Here is a 21,489-nt window from a genome sequence, read left to right on the forward strand (position 1 = left end):
CACATAGTAAGTGCTTAATAAATACCATTATTATTATTATTATTAATGGAGTACAGAAGCAAAACCCAACTTGTTCCAGTTTTCCCCTGTGTATTTGTATTTCAGATAAAATGACTCATTGACGAGGAAATTCATCACATTCAATTTTTAAAAGAATCCTTAAATTTTCCAAACAGTCATTATGGGATTCACTCTTCAGTGGAGAATATTTATTCATCTTTTCAGGTTGAGGGGTCAGTCACCAAAAATAGTGTGGAGGAAGAGAAAATGTCTAAAGATGACTTAGATGTTTTACAATCGCACGATCCATTTTGCATCGGTATCATTTCTCTTTGGAACTCAGCAGATCAGGCTGTATTTCCTGACTCTAGAAAATGAGTGGAGATTGATTTATTCAATAGTATTTACTGAGCGCTTACTGTGTGCAGAGCAATGGACTAAGTGCTTGGGAAGGACAAATCGGCAACATATAGAGACGGTCCCTACCCAACAATGGGTTCACAGTCTAGAAGGGGGAGACGGACAACAAAACAAGTAGACAGGTGCCAATACCATCAGAGTAAATAAAATTATAACTGTATACACAACATTAATAAAATAGAGTAATAAATATGTACAAGTAAAACAAATTGAGTAATAAATATGTTCAAATATTTACAAGTGCTGTGGGGAGGGGAAGGAGGTAGGGCAGAGGAAGTGGGGGCAATGGGGAGAGGAGGAGGAGAGGAAAAGGGGGGGCTCAGTCTGGGAAGTCCTGGAGGAGGTGAGCTCTCAGTAGGGCTCTGCAGACAGTAAGTGCTCAGTAAATATGAATGAATGAATGAATGACCCGTTGTTGGGTAGGGACCGTCTCTATATGTTGCCAATTTGTACTTCCCAAGTGCTTAGTACAGTGATCTGCACACAGTAAGCGCTCAATAAAGACGATTGAATGAATGAAGAGGGGAAAAGAGCTAGCTTGGTGGATGTGAGGAGAGAGGGCATTCCAGGCCAGGGGAAGGACGTGGGCCGGGGGTTGACGGCGGGACAGGCGAGAAGGAGGTACAGTGAGGAGGTTAGCTGTGGCAGAGGAGCGGAGGGTGCGGGCTGGGCTGGAGAAGGAGAGAAGGGAGGTGAGGTAGGAGGGGGCGAGGGGATGGACAGCCTGGAAGCCGAGAGTGAGGAGTTTTTGCTTGATTCGAAGGTTGATAGGCAACCCCTGGAGATTTTTGAGGAAGGGAGTGATGTGCCCAGAGCGTTTCTGTACAAAGATAATCCGGGCAGCAGAGTGAAGTATAGACTGAAGTGGGGAGAGACAGGAGGATGGGAGATCAGAGAGGAGGCTGATGCAGTAATCCAGTCGGGATAGGATGAGAGATTGAACCAGCAAGGTAGCGGTTTGGATGGAGAGGAAAGGGCGGATCTTGATGATGTTGTGGAGGTGAGATTGGCAGGTTGTGGTGAAGGATTGGATGTGTGGGGTGAATGAGAGAGTGGGGACAAGGACGACACCAAGGTTGCGGGCTTGTGAGACAGGAAGGATGGTAGTGCCTTCTACGGTGACGGGAAAGTCAGGGAGAGGACAGGGTTTGGGATGGTAGATAAGGAGCTCAGTCTTGGACATGTTGAGTTTTAGATGGCGGGCAGACGTCCAGATGGAGAGGTCCTGAAGGCAGGAGGAGATGCGAGCCTGGAGGGATGGAGAGAGAACAGGGGTGGAGAAGTAGATTTGGGTGTCATCAACGTAGAGATGATAGTTGAAGCCGTGGGAGTTAATGAGTTCACCAAGGGAGTGAGTGTAGATGGAGAACAGAAGGGGACCAAGAACTGACCCTTGAGGAACCCCTACAGCAAGGGGATGGGAGGGGGAGGAGGAGCCCGCGAAAGAGACTGAGAAAGAACGACCGGAGAGATAAGAGGAGAACCAGGAGAGGACGGAGTCTGTGAAGCCAAGGTCGGATAGTGTGTTGAGGAGAAGGGGGTGGTCCACAGTGTCAGAGGCAGCTGAGAGGTCGAGGAGGATTAGGATAGAGTAGGAGCTGTTGGATTTGGCAAGAAGGAGGTCATTGGTGACCTTGGAGAGGGCAGTTTCCGTGGAGTGCAGGGGACAGAAGCCCGATTGGAGGGGGTCGAGGCGACAGTGTGAGTTGAGGAATTCAAAGCAGCGAGTGTAGACGACTCATACTAGGAGATGAACATGTAATTCTGAAGCCACGATCTAACGTCCTAAGGACTTATCTTTTGAATTTATTCTGAAACTGGTATAAAAGAAGCTGCATCATTTGGCCTTTTAGTAATTAATAGCAATTTTTAAAGTGTTGTGTTTTTTGAAGTTTTATACCTAAGGAAGAGATCACCACCGTCATCAATGTTATTTACTGAGCACTTCCTACTTGAGAAGCAGCATGGCTTAGTGGAAAGCATGGACTTGGGAGCCAGAGGATGTAGGTTCTGATGCTGGCTCTGCTGTGTGACCTTGGGCAAGCCACTTAACTTCTCTGTGCCTCAGTTACCTCATCTGTCAAATGGGGATTAAAAGTGTGAGCCACATGTGGGGCAACCTGATAACCTTGTATCTACCCCAGCGCTGAGGACAGTGCTTGGCACGTAGTAAGCGCTTAACAAATACCATCATTATTATTATTATTACTACTATAGGCAGAGCTCTGTACTAAGCACTTGGGAGAGTTCAATACAACAGTGTGGCACAGTGGAGAGAGCACGGGCTTTGGAGTCAAAGGTCATGGGTTCAAATCTCAGCTCCAACACTTGTCAGCTGTGTGACTTTGGGCAAGTCACTTAACTTCTCTGGGCCTCAGTTCCCTCATCTCTAAAATGGGGATGAAGACTGTGAGCCCCATGAGGGACAATCTGATCACCTTGTAACTGCCCCAGTGCTTTGCACATAGTAAGCGCTTAATAAATGCATAAAAAAAATAAGCAGACACATTCCCTGCCCACAATGATCTTACAGTCCGAAGGCAGGGGACAGACATTAAAATAAATAAAAAACTCATAATCTATATTTTAAAGCTATGTAAATAAATGCTGGGAGATCCATTAAAAAGTATCTGCCCTAAGGATGTCTTTTCCCAGTTTATGGGGACTGACCCTGGCTTAATCTTAAACTGGAGAAATTGTATTCCTTCCCTGAAAAAACTTCTCAGTCCTGAGGTTTTATTATTGCTGTTGTGATTATTATTAGTATTGTTATACCATTCAATCGTATTTATACTGTCCGCCTTACCTCCTTCCCCTCCCCACAGCACCTGTATATATGTTTGTATGTATTTATTACTCTATTTATTTATTTTATTTGTACATATTTATTCTATTTATTTTATTTTGTTAATATGTTTTGTTCTAGACTGTGAGCCCGCTGTTGGGTAGGGACCGTCTCTATATGTTGTCAATTTGTACTTCCCAAGCGCTTAGTCCAGTGCTCTGCACACAGTAAGCGCTCAATGAATACGATTGAATGAATGAATGAATGATGGGTAGGGACCGTCTCCATATGTTGCCAACTTGTACTTCCCAAGCGCTTAGTACAGTGCTCTGCACATAGTAAGCGCTCAATAAATACGATTGATTGATTGATTGATTGATTGATTGCACACAGTAAGTGCTAAATAAATACGATTGAATGAATGAATGAATGCTATTATAATAAGGCCTTCCCAGACTGAGCCACCTCCTTCCTCTCCCCCTCACCCCCCCTCCATCCCCCTGTCTTACCTCCTTCCCTTCCCCACAGCACCTGTAGATATGTATATATGTTTGTACGTATTTATTACTCTATTTATTTATTTTACTTGTACATATTCTCTTTATTTTATTTTGTTAATATGTTTTGTTCTCTGTCTCCCCCTTCTAGACTGTGAGCCCGCTGTTGGGTAGGGACCGTCTCTATATGTTGCCAACCTGTACTTCCCAAGCGCTTAGTCCAGTGCTCTGCACACAGTAAGCGCTCAATAAATACGATTGAATGAATGAAATACGAATGATTGAATGAATGAAATACGAATGATTGAATGAAGGAATGACCGAATCCCATACGATGGGTAGGGACTGTCTCTATATGTTGCCAACTTGTACTTCCCAAGCGCTTAGTCCAGTGCTCTGCACACAGTAAGTGCTCAATAAATACGATTGAATGAAAGAAATACAATTGATTGAGTGAAGGAATGACTGAATGCCATATGATGGGTAGGGACTGTCTCTATATGTTGCCAACTTGTACTTCCCAAGCGCTTAGTCCAGTGCTCTGCACACAGTAAGCGCTCAATAAATACGATTGAATGAATGAAATACGATTGATTGAATGAAGGAATGACTGAATGCCATACGATGGGTAGGGGCTGTCTCTATATGTTGCCAACTTGTACTTCCCCAGCGCTTAGTACAGTGCTCTGCACACAGTAAGCGCTCAATAAATACGATTGATTGATTGATTGAATGAATGAATGAATGAAATACGATTGATTGAATGAAGGAATGACTGAATGCCATACGATGGGTAGGGACCTTCTCTATATGTTGCCAACTTGTACTTCCCAAGCGCTTAGTCCAGTGCCCTGCACACAGTAAGCACTCAATAAATATGATGGAATGAATGAAATACGAATGATTGAATGAAGGAATGACCGAATGCCATATGATGGGTAGGGACTGTCTCTATATGTTGCCAACTTGGACTTCCCAAGCGCTTAGTACAGTGCTCTGCACACAGTAAGCGCTCAATAAATACGATGGAATGAATGAAATATGATTGACTGAATGAAGGAATGACCGAATGCCATACGATGGGTAGGGACCGTCTCTATATGTTGCCAACTTGTCCTTCCCAAGCGCTTAGTACAGTGCTCTGCACACAGTAAGTGCTCAATAAATACAATTGATTGAATGAAGGAATGACCGAATGCCATACGATGGGTAGGGACCGTCTCTCTATGTAGCCAACTTGCCCTTCCCAAGTGCTTAGTCCAGTGCTCTGCACACAGTAAGCGCTCAATAAATACGATTGAATGAATCATCATCATCATCATCAATCGTATTTATTGAGCGCTTACTGTGTGCAGAGCACTGGACTAAGCGCTTGGGAAGTCCAAGTTGGCAACATATAGAATCGGTCCCTACCCAACAGTGGGCTCACAGTCTAAAAGGGGGAGACAGAGAGCAAAACTAAACATACCAAGAAAATAAAATAAATAGAATAGATATGTACAAGTAAAATAAATAAATAGAGAAATAAATATGTACAAACATATATACATATATACAGGTGCTGTGGGGAAGGGAAGGAGGTAAGATAATAATAATAATAATGACATTTATTAAGCGCTTACTACGTGCAAAGCACTGTTCTAAGCGCTGGGGAGGTTACAAGGTGATCAGGTTGTCCCGGGGAGGCTCACAGTTTTAATCCCCATTTTACAGATGAGGTCACTGAGGCACAGAGAAGTGAAGTGGCCTGCCCAAAGTCACACAGGTGACAAGTTGTTGCCAACTTGTACTTCCCAAGCGCCCAGTCCAGTGCTCTGCACACAGTAAGCGCTCAATAAATACGACATTGATTGACAGGGGGGGATGGAGACTGTCTCTATATGTTGCCAACTTGTACTTCCCAAGCGCTTAGTACAGTGCTCTGCACGCAGTAAGCGCTCAATAAATACGATTGATTGATTGATCGATTGCGGGTGGGCGCCAGCGCCCCCTGGCGACGCCTCCGTTGCCCTTGGCGACGCCCCGCCCCAAGCCCGGCATCTCCCTCCCGCGTTTCGACGTCGTGCGTGCTGACGTAAGGACGTCCCGTGCGTGCCGCGTCAGGTATAAAAGCGCGGCGCGTTGGCTTCCCCTTCCCTGTCTTTGTGGCTTCTTCGCCTGGCCAAGATGGCGCCGGTGAGTGGCCAATGGCGTCGGGAGGGGTGGGCTGGTCCTGCCTCTCAGGCAAGGCCGCACCCTTTGGGGCCCAACTTTGCGTTTTATCACGGTCCTTGAAAATCAATCAATCGATCAATCGTATTTATTGAGCGCTTACTGTGTGCAGAGCACTGTACTAAGCGCTTGGGAAGGACAAGTTGGCCACATAGAGAGACAGGCCCTACCCAACAGTGGGCTCACAGTCCACGGTCTGGAGAAGGCCTTGTCGGTTGCGTAACTTTGGGCAAGCCGCTGCCCTTCTCTGGGCCTCAGTTCCCTCATCTGTAGAATGGGGATTAATCAATCAATCGTTTTTATTGAGCGCTTATTGTGTGCAGAGCACTGGACTAAGCGCTTGGGAAGCCCAAGTTGGCAACGTATAGAGACGGTCCCCACCCAACAGCGGGCTCACAGTCTAGAAGGGGGAGACAGACAACAAAACATATTAAAATCATCATCATCAATCGTATTTATTGAGCGCTTACTGTGTGCAGAGCACTGGACTAAGCGCTTGGGAAGCCCAAGTGGGTAACGTATAGAGTCGGTCCCTACCCAACAGCGGGCTCACAGTCTAGAAGGGGGAGACAGACAACAAAACATATTAACAAAATCATCATCATCAATCGTATTTATTGAGCGCTTATTATGTGCAGAGCACTGTACTAAGCGCTTGGGAAGCCCAAGTTGGCAACGTATAGAGACGGGCCCTGCCCAACAGTGGGCTCACAGTCTAGAAGGGGGAGACTGAGAACAAAACCAAACATATTAACAAAATAAAATAAAGAGAATAGATATGTAGAAGTAAAACAAATAAGAGTAATAAATACGTACAAACATACATATTTACAGGTGCTGTGGGGAAGGGAAGGAGGTAAGGCGGGGGGGATGGAGAAGGGGCGAAGGGGGAGGTTGAAAGGTCTTGTATTTTTTTTCCCCTCTTACTATAACAACTGGGTTATTTTACTTATTATTAATAAGTAGTAGTATAATTAATAATAGCAGCGTGGCTCAGTGGAAAGGAGCACGGGCTTTGGAGTCAGAAGTCATGGGTTCAAATCCCGCTCTGCCAATTGTCAGCTGTGTGACTTTGGGCAAGTCACTTAACTTGTATATATGTTTGTACGTATTTATGGGGGAAGCAGCGTGGCTCAGTGGAAAGAGCCCGGGCTTTGGAGTCAGAGGTCATGGGTTCGAATCCCGGCTCCACCACACGTCTGCTGTCACTTCACTTCTCTGGGCCTCAGTTCCCTCATCTGTAAAATGGGGGTGAAGACTGTAAGCCCCATGTGGGACAATTTGATTACCTTGTATCTACCCCAGCGCTTAGAACAGTGCTTGGCACATAGTAAGCGCTTAACAAATACCAACATTATTATTATTATTATTATTATTAAAACTGTGAGCCCCACGTGGGACAATCTGCTCGCCTTGTGTCCTCCCCAGGGCTTAGAACAGTGCTTTGCACATGGTGGGCGCTTAATAAATGCCGTCATTATTATTATCATTACAGTTCAGCATATAGAAGCAGCGTGGCTCAGTGGAAAGAGCATGGGCTTGGGAGTCAGAGGTCATGGGTTCAAATCCCAGTTCTGCCACTTGTCTGCTGTGTGACTTTGGTCAAGTCACTTTGCTTCTCTGTGCCTCAGTTACCTCATCTGTAAAACGGGGATTAAGATTGTGAGCCCCACGTGGGGCAACCTGATCACTGTGTATCCTCCCCAGCGCTTAGAGCAGTGCTTTGCACATAGTAAGCGCTTAGCAAATACCAAAATTATTATTATTCTCTGTGCCTGTTACCTCATCTGTAAAATGGGGATTAAGATTGTGAGCCCCACCCACGTGGAACAACCTGATCACTTTGTATCCTCCCCAGCGCGTAGAACAGTGTTTTGCACATGGTGGGCGCTTAACAAATACCAAAATTATTATTATTCTCTGTGCCTCAGTTACCTCATCTGTAAAATGGGGATTAAGATTGTGAGCCCCACGTGGGACAACCTGCTTTTCGTGTAACCTCCCCAGCGCTTAGAACAGAGCTTTGCACATAGTAAGCGCTTAACAAATACCAAAATTGTTGTTTATTATTATATAGAACAGCGTGGCTCAGTGGAAAGATCCAGGGCTTTGGAGTCAGGTCATGGGTTCGAATCCCGACTCCGCCAACTGTCAGCTGTGTGACTTTGGACAAGTCACTTCACTTCACTGGGCCTCAGTTCCCTCATCTGTAAAATGGGGATTAAAACTGAGCCCCCCGTGGGACAACCTGATTTTCGTGTAACTTCCCCAGCGCTTAGAACAGTGCTTTGCACATAGTAAGTGCTTAACAAATACCATTATTATTATGTAGAGACGGTCCCCACCCAACGACGGACTCACAGTCTAGAATCTATATCGATCCATATTATATCGATGCATATCCATATCAATCCATACGATTGAATGAATGACAACGCGCTCAATCCAGTGCTCTGCACACAGTAAGCACTCAATCAATATGATTGAATGAATGAATAATCATTATTATTATTCTCTGGTTCTCAGCTCTCTAATTTTATTTATTTATAATGATGTCTGTAGTGTTGCCTGTCTCCCCTCCTCTAGACTGCGAGTTCATTGTGGGTAGGGGTTTTCTCTCTGTATCGTTGGATTGTACTTTCCCAAGCGCTTAGTGCAGTGCTCTGCACACAGTAAGCGCTCAATAAATGCGATTAAATGAATGAAAATAAAATGAAAAGCGCTTAGTACGTAGCAGGCACTGTTGTAAGCGCTGGGGGTCGATACAAGACAATAGGTTGGACAGTCCTGTGTACATAAGAATAATAATGATGGCATTAATTAAGGTTTATTGGGAAGCAGCGTGGCTCAGTGGAAGGAGCCCGGGCTTTGGAGTCAGAGGCCTTGGGTTCAAATCCAGGCCCCGCCACTTGTCAGCTGTGTGACTTTGGGCAAGTCACTTCTCTGGGCCTCAGTTCCCACATCTGTAAAATGGGGATGAAGACTGAGCCCCTCGTTGGGCAGCCTGATTATCTTGTATCTAACCCAGTGCTTAGAACAGTGCTTTGCACATAGTAAGCGCTTAACAAATACCAACATTATTATTATTGTGTGCAAAGCACTGTTCTAAGCGCTGGGGTCGATACAAGACAATAGGTTGGACAGTCCTGCGTACATAATACTAATAATGATGGCATTTATTAAGGCTTATGTGCAAAGCACTATTCTAAGCACTGGGGAGGTGACAAGGTGAACGGGTTGTCCCATGGGGGGCTCACAGTGTTAATCCCCGTTTTACAGATGAGGTAACTGAGGCCCAGAGAAGTGAAGTGACTTGCCCAAAGTCACACAGCTGACAGTTGGCAGAGTAGGGATTTGAACCCACGATCTCTGACTCCAAAGCCCATGCTCTTTCCACTGAGCCACGCTGCTTCACAGTGTATGTACATTCATTCATTCATTCATTTCAGAAGCAGTGTGGCTCAATGGAAAGAGCCCGGGTTTGGGAGTCAGAGGCCGTGGGTTCAAACCCCGGCTCTGCCACTTTCTGTTGCATGACTTCAGGCAAGTCACTTCTCTGTGCCTCAGTTCCCTCATCTGGAAAATGGGGATTAAGACTGTAAGCCCCACGAGGAACAACCTGATCACCTTGTATCCTCCCTAGTGCTTAGAACAGTGCTATGCACATTGTAATCGCTTAACAAATGCCATTGTTATTACAAGACAATAGGTTGGACAGTCCCGTGTATATGCATTCATTCAAAAAGCAGCGTGGCTCAGTGGAAAGAGCCCAAGCTTGAGAGTCAGAGGTCATGGGTTCTAATCCTCGCTCCACCTCTTGTCAACTATGTGACTTGGGGCAAGTCACTTCACTTCTCTGGGCCTCAGTTACCTCATCTGGAAAATGGGGGTTAAGACTGTGAGCCCCACCTGGGACAATCAGATTACTTTGTATCAATCCCAGTGCGTAGAACAGTACTTGGCACATAGTAAGTGCCTAAAAAATACCAACATGTTTGTTATTATTCATTCAGTCGTCTTTATTGAGCACTTACTGTGTGCAGAACACTGTACTAAGCGCTTGGAAAGTACAATTCGGCAAGTATGTGGTGTATGTGTACATATCTATAATTCTGTTTATTAACATTAACGAGTTTTGCTTGTTCTGATGTGTATGTGTATCTCCAATTCTGTTAATTTTTAATGGTGCTTTTGATGCCTGTTGACTTGTTTTAGTAATAATGGCATTTATTAAGCACTTACTATGTGCCAAGCACTGTTCTAAGTGCTGGGGGGGTACAAGGTAATCAAGTCCCATGGGGGCCTCACAGGCGTCATCCCCATTTTACAGATGAGGGAACTGAGCACCGGAGAATAATAATAACATTGATAATGTTGGCATTTGTTAAGCGCTTACTTAGTGCCAAGCACTGTTCTAAGTGCTGGAGGGGATACAAGGTAATCAAGGTTGTTCCATATGGGGATCACAGTAATAATCCCTATTTTACAGATGAGGAAACTGAGGCACAGAGAAGTGAAGTGACTTGCCCAAAGTCACACAGCGGACCATTGGCAGAGCTGGGATTTGAACAGAGCAGAGCTGGGAGTCATGGACCTGACTCCAAAGGCCTGGCTTTGGGCAAGTCACTTCACTTCTCTGGGCCTCAATTACCTCATCTGGAAAATGGGAATTAAGACTGAGCCCCCTGTGGGGCAACCTGATCACCTTGTTACCTCCCCAGCGCTTAGAACAGTGCTTTGCACATAGTAAGTGCTTAACAAATGCCATTATTATTATTATTTATTCAATCGTATTTATTGAGCGCTTACTTTGTGCAGAGCACTGTACTAAGCGCTGGGAGGTAACAAGGTGGGACTGTACTAAGCGCTTGGGAAGTACAAATCGACAACATATAGAGACGGTCCCTACCCAGCACCGGGCTCAGTCTAGAGAGGGAGACAGACAACCAAACAAAACATGGAGACACTTGTCAATGCCATCAGAATAAATAGAATTGTAGCTATATGCACATAATCAATAAATTATAATAATTATAATTAATTAATAAAATTAATAGTGGATTCATATGGCGTGATTAATAAAATAAATGCAGTAATAAATCTGTACAAATATATGCAAGTGCTGTGGGGAGAGGAAGGAGGTAGGGCAGAGGGAGGGGAGGAGAGGAAAAGGGGGCTCAGTGTGGGAAGGCCTCCTGGAGGAGGTGAGCTCTCTCAGTAGGGCTTTGAAGGGAGGAAGAGAGCGAGCTTGGCGGATGTGTGGAGGGAGGGAATTCCGGGGGGCCAGGGGAGGCGAGAACGAGGTACATTCCTGATGTTTTAATAGCTGTGAATTCTGACTCATCTATGAAAGCTTTCAATTAAGGTGACCTATGCTGGCCACCCCCTCTAAATGCTTTAATACGGTTCCAAATACGTGCTGCGCCACCCAAATACTGCATGGCCGAGTGGTTAGAGCCCAAGCCTGGGAGCCAGAATGGTCATGGATTCTAATGCCGGCTCTGCCACTTGTTTGGGAACAGGCTACCTGTATTCATTCATTCATTCAGTCGTATTTATTGAGCGCTTACTGTGTGCAGAGCACTGTACTGAGCGCTTGGGAAGTACAAGTTGGCAACATAAAGAGGCGGTCCCTACCCGAAGACGAGGTCACCGCCTAGAAGGGGGAGACAGACAATAAAGCAGGTAGACAGGTGTCAATACCATCAGAATAAATAGAAGTAAAGCTAGATGCACATCATTAACAAAATAAATGGAATAGTAAATATGTATAAGTAAAATAGAGTAATAAATCTGTATAACCAATCAATGGTATTGAGCACTTACTGTGTGCAGAGCACTGTACTAAGCGCTTGGGAAGTACAAGTTGGCAACATCTAGAGACGGTCCCTACCCAACAGTGGGCTCACAGTCTAGAAGGGGGAGACAGACAACAAAACAAAACATACTAACAAAATAAAATAAATAGAATAGATATGTACAAGTAAAAAAATAAATAACTAGAGTAATAAATATGTACAAACATATATACATATAAACAGGTGCTGTGGGGAAGGGAAGGAAGTAAGATGGGGGGGATGGAGGGGGGAAGAGGGAGAGAGGAAGGGGCTCAGTCTGGGAAGTAATAAATCTGTACAAATCTATATACAAGTGCTGTGGGGAGGAGGAGAGGAAATGAGATGATGGTTGTATTGAAGGCAGAGGTGCTAGTACTTCAAATACTAGTACAAGCTGGGGTGATCATAGAATCCTTAATTTGTCAAGTTTTCCTTCTCATTTAAATTGGCTGAAGTTGGGGATTTGGCCAAGACTTAAGAAGGCTTTGTGGATTGGATTTGTAGATAATGTCCCTAATACTTCCCACCATTATACTCAGTAGCATTTATTGAAGCCTGTATGGGGGAACATAAATGAAAAGGCATAGTTCCTCTCGCCATCATGGTAACTGCAGTCTTTGTAGTGATGGAAAAGGGTAAGTATTTACATATGTACATAGATTCATTCATTCATCCATATTTATTGAGTGCTTGCAGTGTGCAGAGCACTGTACTAAGCGCTTGGGAAGTACAAGTTGGCAACATATAGAGACGGTCCCTACCCAACAGCGAGCTCACATGGAGTAATAGTGGTGGGCAGGGAATGTGTCTTTATTGTACTCTGCCAAGAGCTTAGTACAGTGCTCTGCATGCAGTAAGGTCTCAAATACAATTAACTGACTAGCCATTTGATTAATAATAATGGTATTTAAGCACTTACTATGTGCCCAGCACTCTTCTAAGCACTGGAGTAGTTATAAAAGATTTTTACCTGCAGCAGGCCAAAGTACCAACAGGCCCGCTGTCGTTGGACTGAAATGCTATGGTCCAGGAGGCAGTGGTCTCAAATACGATTAACTGACTAGCCATTTGATTAATAATAATGGTATTTAAGCGCTTACTATGTGCCCAGCACTCTTCTAAGCACTGGAGTAGTTATAAAGGATTTTTACCTGCAGCAGGCCAAAGTACCAACTGGCCCGCTGTCGTTGGACCGAAATACTGTGGTCCCAGAGGCAGTGGTCTCAATAAATACGATTAACTGACTAGCCATTTGATTAATAATAATGGTATTTAAGCGCTTACTATGTGCCCAGCACTGTTCTAAGCACTGGAGTAGTTATAAAGGATTTTTACCTGCAGCAGGCCAAAGTACCAACGGGTCCGCTGTCGTTGGACTGAAATGCTATGGTCCGGGAGGTAGTGGTCTCAGTATTCATTCATTCAATCGTATTTATTGAGCGCTTACTGTGTGCAGAGCACTGTACTAAGCGCTTGGAAAGTACAATTCGGCAACAGATATAGAGACAGTCCCTACCCAACAACGGGCTCACAGTCTAGAAGGGGGAGACAGACAACAAAACAGAACAGGTAGACAGGCATCAATCATCATCATCATCATCATCAATCGTATTTATTGAGCGCTTACTATGTGCAGAGCACTGTACTAAGCGCTTGGGAAGTACAAATTGGCAACATATAGAGACAGTCCCTACCCAACAGTGGGCTCACAGTCTAAAAGGGGGAGACAGAGACCAAACATAACAAAATAAATAGAATAGATATGTACAAATAAATTAAATAAATAAATAAATAGAGTCAAAAAATATGTACATACCATCAATACCATCAAAATAAATAGAATTTAGATAGACACACCATTAATAGAATAATAAATATGTACAAAAATACATAAGTGCTGTGGGGTTGGAAGAGCAGAGTTGAGTGTCCTGCCCAGACTCTCGCTGAGGTTCATTCATTCATTCATTCAATCGTATTTATTGAGCACTTACTGGGTGCAGAGCATTGTACTAAGCGCTTGGGAAGTAACCACTCTAGCTTTCACCACCCACATCAGACAGCTAATTTCAAGATTCTGGCTGGGTCTGTCCACTGCCAAGCAGCGTGGCTCAGTCGGAAGAGCCTGGGCTTTGGAGTCAGAGACTGTGGGTTCAAATCCCGGCTCTGCCACTTGTCAGCTGTGTGACTTTGGGCAAGTCACTTCACTTTTCTGGGCCTCAGTTCCCTCATCTGTAAAATGGGGATGAAGACTGTGAGCCCCTTGTGGGACAACCTGATTACCTTGTATCTACCCCAGCACTTAGAACAGTGCTTTGCACATAGTAAGTGCTTAACAAATGCCATCATTATTATTATTATTATCCTCCTGGAAGGCAGAACCCAGGCTAGAACCAAAGTCTCAACTTCCAGGGCTGTTCTCTTTCCCCCTGGACCAATGACAGCAGTAAAATGAAAATAATCAGAGAGGGAAAGATTGAGGAAGGTGCAGGCACTTCTATAATTTTAAGCAGTAATCCCTGGTGGCCCTAGAAGCCAAGTGACCTAGTGGGTAGGGCCTGGGCATCCAAAGGTCCTGGGTTCTAATCCTAGCTCTACCTGTCTGCTGTGTGACCTTAAGCAAGTCAGTTCACTTCTCTGGGCTTCAGTTACCTCATCCATAAAATGAGGATTAAGACTGTGAGCCCTGGGTGGGACATGGATTGTGTGCGACCTGATTAATTTATATCTGCCCCAGAGTTTAGTATAGTGCCTGACACAGCGTGGCTCAGTGGAAAGAGCCCTGGCTTTGGAGTCAGGGCATGGGTTCGAATCCCGGCTCCACCACACGTCTGCTGTGTGACCTTGGGCAAGTCACTTCACTTCTCTGGGCCTCAGTTCCCTCATCTGTAAAATGGGGGTGCAGACTGTAACCCCATGTGGGACAATTTGATTACCTTGTATCTGCCCCAGCGCTTAGAACAGTGCTTGGCACATAGTAAGCGCTTAACAAATACCAACATTATTATTATTATATTAAAGCACCTAACATGCCAATTAATTAATCAATCAATTGTATTTGAGCATTCCTGTGTGCTAAGCATTTAGATTGCAACACGACAACATAAGACACATTCCTTGCCCACAATGAGCTTAACGCTGTCAAAAAACCCATTCAGATAGATGAAAACTTCTGAGTGAACTGCAAACCAGTTTCTGAATATCTAATAGAGCTTGTTTGTGGTATTTATCCTTTCGTACCCCACTTTAATAATGTACCCTCATAAGTATTTTCGCATGGGTTCAATTGGCGTGCCATGAAAATCCACGTGGGAAAGATTTTTGGCATTACCTGAAGTGTGTTAAATGCTGTTTGGATTGATAGCATTTCCTCGTTTGGAGATGTTGGAGAAATATTTAAGTTTATATCAGATTAAATTCTTTAAGTTTGCCTGGCTAAGCCAACAGCTGCGCTCTCTGCCATTGTTAATCCCATCAGACCATCAAGGTTGGAAAAAGAGGACTTTGAATAAAACGCGTCACACTCCAGGCGTGGTCTCAGCTAGAGCTTGGGTTGTCACACAGCTCTCATCAGTCAAGTTCTGCTGTTGGCTCAAAGTTTATAAAGAATCCACAAATGGGAAGACAGGGTCAAAGAGAGAGGTTTTTAGAAGCAGCGTGGCTCAGTGGAAAGAGCACGGGCTTTTAGTCAGGTCGTGGGTTCAAATTCCGGGACCGCCAATTGTCAGCTGTGTGACTTTGGGCAACACACCTTCTCCGTGCCTCAGTTACCTCATTTGTAAAATGGGGGTGAAGACTGAGCCCCACGTGGGACAACCTGATCACCTTGTCACCTCCCCAGCGTTTAGAACAGTGCTTTGCACATAGTAGGCGCTTAATAAATGCCATTATTATAAGGTACTCAGGTTGTTCCCCCTGGGGTTCCCCGTCTTAATGAGAAGCAGCGTGGCTCAGTGGAAAGAGCCCGGGCTTTGGAGTCAGAGGTCATGGGTTTGAATCCCGGCTCCGCCACATGTCTGCTGTGTGACCTTGGGCAAGTCACTTCACTTCTCTGTGCCTCAGTTCCCTCATCTGTAAAATGGGGATTAAGACTGTGAGCCCCCCCCCCGTGGGACAACCTGATCACCTTGTAACCTCCCCAGCGCTTAGAACAGTGCTTTGCACATAGTAAGCGCTTAATAAATGCCATTATTATTATATTATTATTAATGCCAATTTTACAGATGAGGGAACTGAGGCACGGAGAAGCGAAGTGGCTTGCCCAGGGTGCTCTTTCTGCTAAACTATGCTGCTTCTCTAATGAGTGCTGTGTGGGAAATGAGCAATAGTTGAGGCATAGACACAGCCCTTGCCCACATCCCTTTTCCTGTTATTGGGACAGGTTGGACAGGACCAGATGCTTGCACTCTGCTTAGTACTGAGTGCTAGTTGAGAAGCAGCATGATCTAGTGGCTAGATCATGGGTCTGGGAGCAGAAGAAGGTCATGGGTTCTAATTCCCGCTCCCCCACTTATCTGCTATGTGACCTTGGGCAAGCCGCTTAACTTCTCAGGGCCTCAGTTCCCTCCTTTGTAAAATGGGATTAATAATAATAATAATAATAATAATAATAATGTTGGTATTTGTTAAGCTCTTACTATGTGCAAAGCACTGTTCTAAGCGCCGGGTAATAATAACATTTATTAAGCGCTTACTATGTGCGAAGCACTGTTCTAAGCACTGGGGAGGTTACAAGGTGATCAGGTTGTACCACGCGGGGCTCACAGTCTTCATCCCCATTTTACAGATGAGGTAACTGAGGCACAGAGAAGTGAAGTGACTTGCCCAAAGTCACACAGCTGGCAATTGGCGGAGCTGGGATTTGAACCCTTGACCTCTGACTCCAAAGCCCGGGCTCTTTCCACTGAGCCACGCTGCTTCTAGTGGGAGCCCTACGTGGGACTATGGACTGTGTCCAACCCGCCAAGATCCGCCCTTTCCTCTCCATCCAAACCGCTACCCTGCTAATTCAAGCTCTCATCCTATCCCGTCTGGACTACTGCACTAGCCTTCTCTCTGATCTCCCATCCTCGTGTCTCTCTCCACTTCAATCCATACTTCATGCTGCTGCCCGGATTATCTTTGTCCAGAAACGCTCTGGACATATCACTCCCCTCCTCAAAAACCTCCAATGGCTACCGATCAATCTGCGCATCAGGCAGAAACTCCTCACCCTGGGCTTCAAGGCTCTCCATCACCTCGCCCCCTCCTACCTCACCTCCCTTCTCTCCTTCTACTGCCCAGCCCGCACCCTCCGCTCCTCCACCACTAATCTCCTCACTGTACCTCGCTCTCGCCTGTCCCGCCATCGACCCCCGGCCCACGTCATCCCCCGGGCCTGGAATGCCCTCCCTCTGCCCATCCGCCAAGCTAGCTCTCTTCCTCCCTTCAAGGCCCTCCTGAGAGCTCACCTCCTCCAGGAGGCCTTCCCAGATTGAGCCCCTTCTTTCCTCTCCCCCTCGTCCCCCTCTCCATCCCCCCGCCTTACCGCCTTCCCCTCCCCACAGCACCTGTATATATGTATATATGGTTGTACATATTTATTACTCTGTTTATTTATTTATTTATTTATTTTACTTGTACATTTCTATCCTACTTATTTTATTTTGTTGGTATGTTTGGTTCTGTTCTCTGTCTCCCCCTTTTAGACTGTGAGCCCACTATCGGGTAGGGACTGTCTCTATGTGATGCCAATTTGTACTTCCCAAGCGCTTAGTACAGTGCTCTGCACATAGTAAGCGCTCAATAAATACGATTGATTGATTGATTGATTGATTATCTGGTATCTTACCCCAGCACTTAGAGCAATGTCTGGCACATAGTAAGCACTTGATAAGTACCGTAATTATCATTAGTATGGCCTCTATCTGATGAGAAGCAGCGTGGCTCAGTGGAAAGAGTACAGGCTTTGGAGTCAGAGGTCAGGGGTTCAAATCCTGGCTCCGCCAATTGTCAGCTGTGTGACTTTGGGCAAGTCACTTCTTTGTGCCTCAGTTCCCTCATCTGTAAACTGGGGATTAAGACTGAGCCCCACATGGGACAACCTGATCACCTTGTATCCCCCCAGCGCTTAGAACAGTGCTTTGCAGATAGTAAGCACTTAACTTGTGAGCCCCACAAGTGGCACAGGTAATAATAATAATGATTATGGCATTTATTAAGCGCTTACTATGTGCAAAGCACAGTTCTAAGCACTGGGGAGGTTACAAGGCAATCAGGTTGTCCCACGGGGGCCTCCCAGTCTTCATCCCCATTTTACAGATGAGGGAACTGAGGCCCAGAGAAGTGAAGTGACTTGCCCAAAGTCACACAGCTGACGAGTGGCAGAGCCGGGATTTGAACCCCTGACCTCTGACTCCAAAGCCCGGGCTCTTTCCGCTGAGCCACGCTGCTTCTCCAGGTACTCTAACCCAATTTGCTTGTATCCACCCATGCTTAGTACAGTGCCAGACACGTAGTAAGTGCTTTACAAATGCCATAATTTTCTTCTAGACTGTGAGCCCACTGTTGGGTAGGGACTGTCTCTATATGTTGCCAACTTGTACTTCCCAAGCGCTTAGTACAGTGCTCTGCACACGGTAAGCACTCAATAAATACGATTGATTGATTGATAACATATACCATTATTATTATCTAGACCATTTCATACCATCTCAGACTCCCTTAGGTTATCTCAGGGTACATTAATTCCAGTTAAGAGAAATGTTTTGAGGTCCCTTTATGTGGGATGTGGAGCGGTTCGGTTTGATTCTCATCGTGGAAAATTACTAGAGGGCCGATATATTCAAGTCCACACACAAGGATTTTTATTGTGCAACGCGGACAAATGAATTTCCTTCAATAATGACTTCTTCTTTTCACAGCCAAAGGACAGAAAAGCTAAGAAATCAACCTGGAAGTTTAGCCTTGACCTTACCCATCCAGTAGAAGATGGAATCTTTGATTCTGGAAACTTCGTAAGTTTCATTTCTCATAACTTTTATAAGTAAGCTTGTACCGCATATGTGCCGTTTTGCATTTAAGCAGTTTGTTGAAGCCGTTGCCGAGTTCTGTTTGTCTTTACAAGTAAAATATTGATATATTTTGTATGTGATTTTTAACCTGAGCTATGTTGCTAGGGTACCTTCCCTAGTGAATATCTAGGGTTCTCTTCCCTAGTGTACCGTCTCTTCTGCTTTATTAAAACAGGAGCAGTTTTTGAAGGAAAAGGTTAAGGTCAATGGGAAAACTGGAAACCTGGGAAATGTTGTTCATATTGAACGCTTCAAGAACAAGATTACAGTTGTATCCGAGAAACAGTTTTCCAAAAGGTGGGCGTGTTTCCTTTCCATGTGAAATTTGCAAGCAAATTTTAGTCATTTCTAAGTGGAAAAAAAACAATAATCAGGCACAGACAGGTGCTAGGTAAGAATGCTTGCCGCTTTTAGGTCACCCACACCTGTGTGGCTCAGTGGAAAGAGCATTGGGTCTGGAGTCAGTGGTCATGGGTTTGAATCCCGGCTCTGCCAATTGTCAGCTGTGTGACTTTGGGCAAGTCACTTAACTTCTCTGGGCCTCAGTTACCTCATCTGTAAAATGGGGATTAATACTGAGAGCCCCCCATGGGACAACCTAATCACCTTGTAACCTCCCCAATGCTTAGAACAGTGCTTTGCACATAGTAAGCACTTAAAAAATGCCATTATTATTATTATGTATGAGCGCCTCTCCCCACTGGGGGTTAGTTAGGGTCTGGGCAGACTTTTGGCTGAATATTTTACCACGTCTGGGTGGTAAAATAAGCTTCCCGTAACTAGCTCCATGAGGATTTCACAAAGGAAATCGGAGCCTCCGTCAACATAGAAGTCTTGAAATTCATTCATCATCATCATCATCAATCGTATTTATGGAGCGCTTACTGTGTGCAGAGCACTGTACTAAGCACTTGGGAAGTCCAAGTTGGCAACATATAGAGACAGTCCCTACCCAACAGTGGGCTCACAGTCTAAAAGGGGGAGACAGAGAACAAAACCAAACATACTAACAAAATAAATAGAATAGATATGTACAAGTAAAATAAATAGATAAATAAATAGAGTAATAAATATGTACAAACATATATGCATATATACATTCAGCCACGTCGGAGGGCCAAAGTCCCCAGAGAGCCACTTTTCCTGGCTTTTCCTAAAATCGTCTTCCAACCACGCCATTTCTAGAGTGGGACAGCAACCCTGTTGTCCCAGATAGTCATACTTACTGCAGAGGTTGTACGTGGCTAAAGGGGGTAAGCGCGGTCAGAAGCCAGTACATTTTTCTGGAATCGGGGAACCAGGAATTGAGAAACATTGTTCTAGCACATCTCCGGCTCTCATCAACTCCCATCTGTCGCACCATACCGCTTCACACTTCTTACCCCTTGGTTTTGTAGTGCTGAGGTGGTGATGGAAGAAGTTAATGTCCTTCTGAGTTCGCAGGACAGTGTCCCGTTCCTTACAAACTTGTAAATTGGCCTGGCAGATGAAGTCTTAATGGTCAGATTCTGGAATTGTCACAGTTCAGATCAATGTGGCAGTTGTTTTCAGCTTGAAATAAATGGATTGTATTGAACACTTCCTGTTTGGAGGGCAGTAGTCACAATCTCAGCCCTCAGGGAACTGAGTGTAATAATAATAATAGCATGTTGGGTAGGGACTGTCTCTATATGTTGCCAATTTATACTTCCCAAGTGCTTAGTACAGTGCTCTGCACATAGTAAGCGCTCAATAAATACGATTGATGATGATGATGATTAAGCATTTACTTTGTGCCAGGAACTGTGCTCAGTGCTGAGGTAGACACAAGATAATCGTGTCCCACATGGGACTCCCAAATGGGGTTTACTGTCTCAATCCCCGTTTTACAGATGAGGGAACTGAGACCCAGTGAAATGACTAGCATGAGTGTAATAATAATAATAATGGCATTTGTTAAGCGCTTACTATGTGCAAAGCACTGTTCTAAGTGCTGAGTGTAATGCAGCATAATGTAATCTAAGAGTGTAATGCAGAATGACTACAGGCGGGAGGAAAAGGAGAGTGGTAAGCCTTATATAGGGCAGACTAGAGTATTTGTCTTCTCAATTCACATAAAGCTATTCCTAAACCCAGGTGATTATGTATGTAATCCTGACCCTTTTTATATCTAAAGGTACTTGAAATACCTTACCAAGAAGTACCTCAAGAAGAACAACCTTCGAGACTGGCTTCGGGTGGTTGCCTCTGATAAGGAGACCTATGAGCTGCGGTACTTCCAGATTAGTCAAGATGATGAAGGATCTGAATCTGAAGACTAGGTGCGGCCTTCTAAGTGGCAGGGCTGGGTTTTTTAAGTACAGTGTATAACAGTCTGAGACATCTATTTATAACAGCACTTCCTAACTTATTGGTGAATAAAAACATTGTACTCTAGCCCAGAGACTTGGCTTTTTTTTATGGTATTTTGAGTACTTCCTATCAAACACCGGTTTGAGCCCTGGGGTAGAAACAGATTAATTATATAGAACACAGTCACCGTCCCGTGACCAGAGGCTTCACAGTCTGAACAGGGGACCCTGAGGCACAGGGTGACTTGTCCAAGATCACTCAGCAAGCAGTTGGCAGAGCCAGGATTAGAACCCAGGTCTCCTGACTCCCAGACTCGTGCTCTTCCCACCGAGCCCTGCTTGTTTCTTCTGTTTTGAATT

General features: G+C 44.9%; 1 protein-coding gene across 1 annotated transcript; it reads left to right on the forward strand.

The window, feature by feature from the left end:
- The first annotated feature begins 5,805 nt into the window (after nucleotides 1–5,805).
- RPL22L1 (ribosomal protein L22 like 1) lies at nucleotides 5,806–21,214 on the forward strand. The gene is made up of 4 exons (XM_038745783.1): nucleotides 5,806–5,877; nucleotides 18,650–18,742; nucleotides 18,975–19,096; nucleotides 20,955–21,214. Exons 1-4 carry the CDS (start codon nucleotides 5,869–5,871, stop codon nucleotides 21,097–21,099), a joined length of 369 nt encoding a protein of 122 aa, XP_038601711.1. The 5' UTR covers nucleotides 5,806–5,868; the 3' UTR covers nucleotides 21,100–21,214.
- Nucleotides 21,215–21,489: the final 275 nt, after the last annotated feature.

Source organism: Tachyglossus aculeatus, chromosome 1 (genome assembly GCF_015852505.1).
Source record: "Tachyglossus aculeatus isolate mTacAcu1 chromosome 1, mTacAcu1.pri, whole genome shotgun sequence".
NCBI lineage: Eukaryota > Metazoa > Chordata > Mammalia > Monotremata > Tachyglossidae > Tachyglossus > Tachyglossus aculeatus.

Excerpts from the sequence above, each read along its gene's own strand:
- RPL22L1 (XM_038745783.1), top strand. Across the intron at positions 18,743-18,974 it reads TCTTTGATTCTGGAAACTTC|GAGCAGTTTTTGAAGGAAAA; the intron begins GTAAGTTTCATT and ends TTATTAAAACAG. Across the intron at positions 19,097-20,954 it reads GAGAAACAGTTTTCCAAAAG|GTACTTGAAATACCTTACCA; the intron begins GTGGGCGTGTTT and ends TTATATCTAAAG.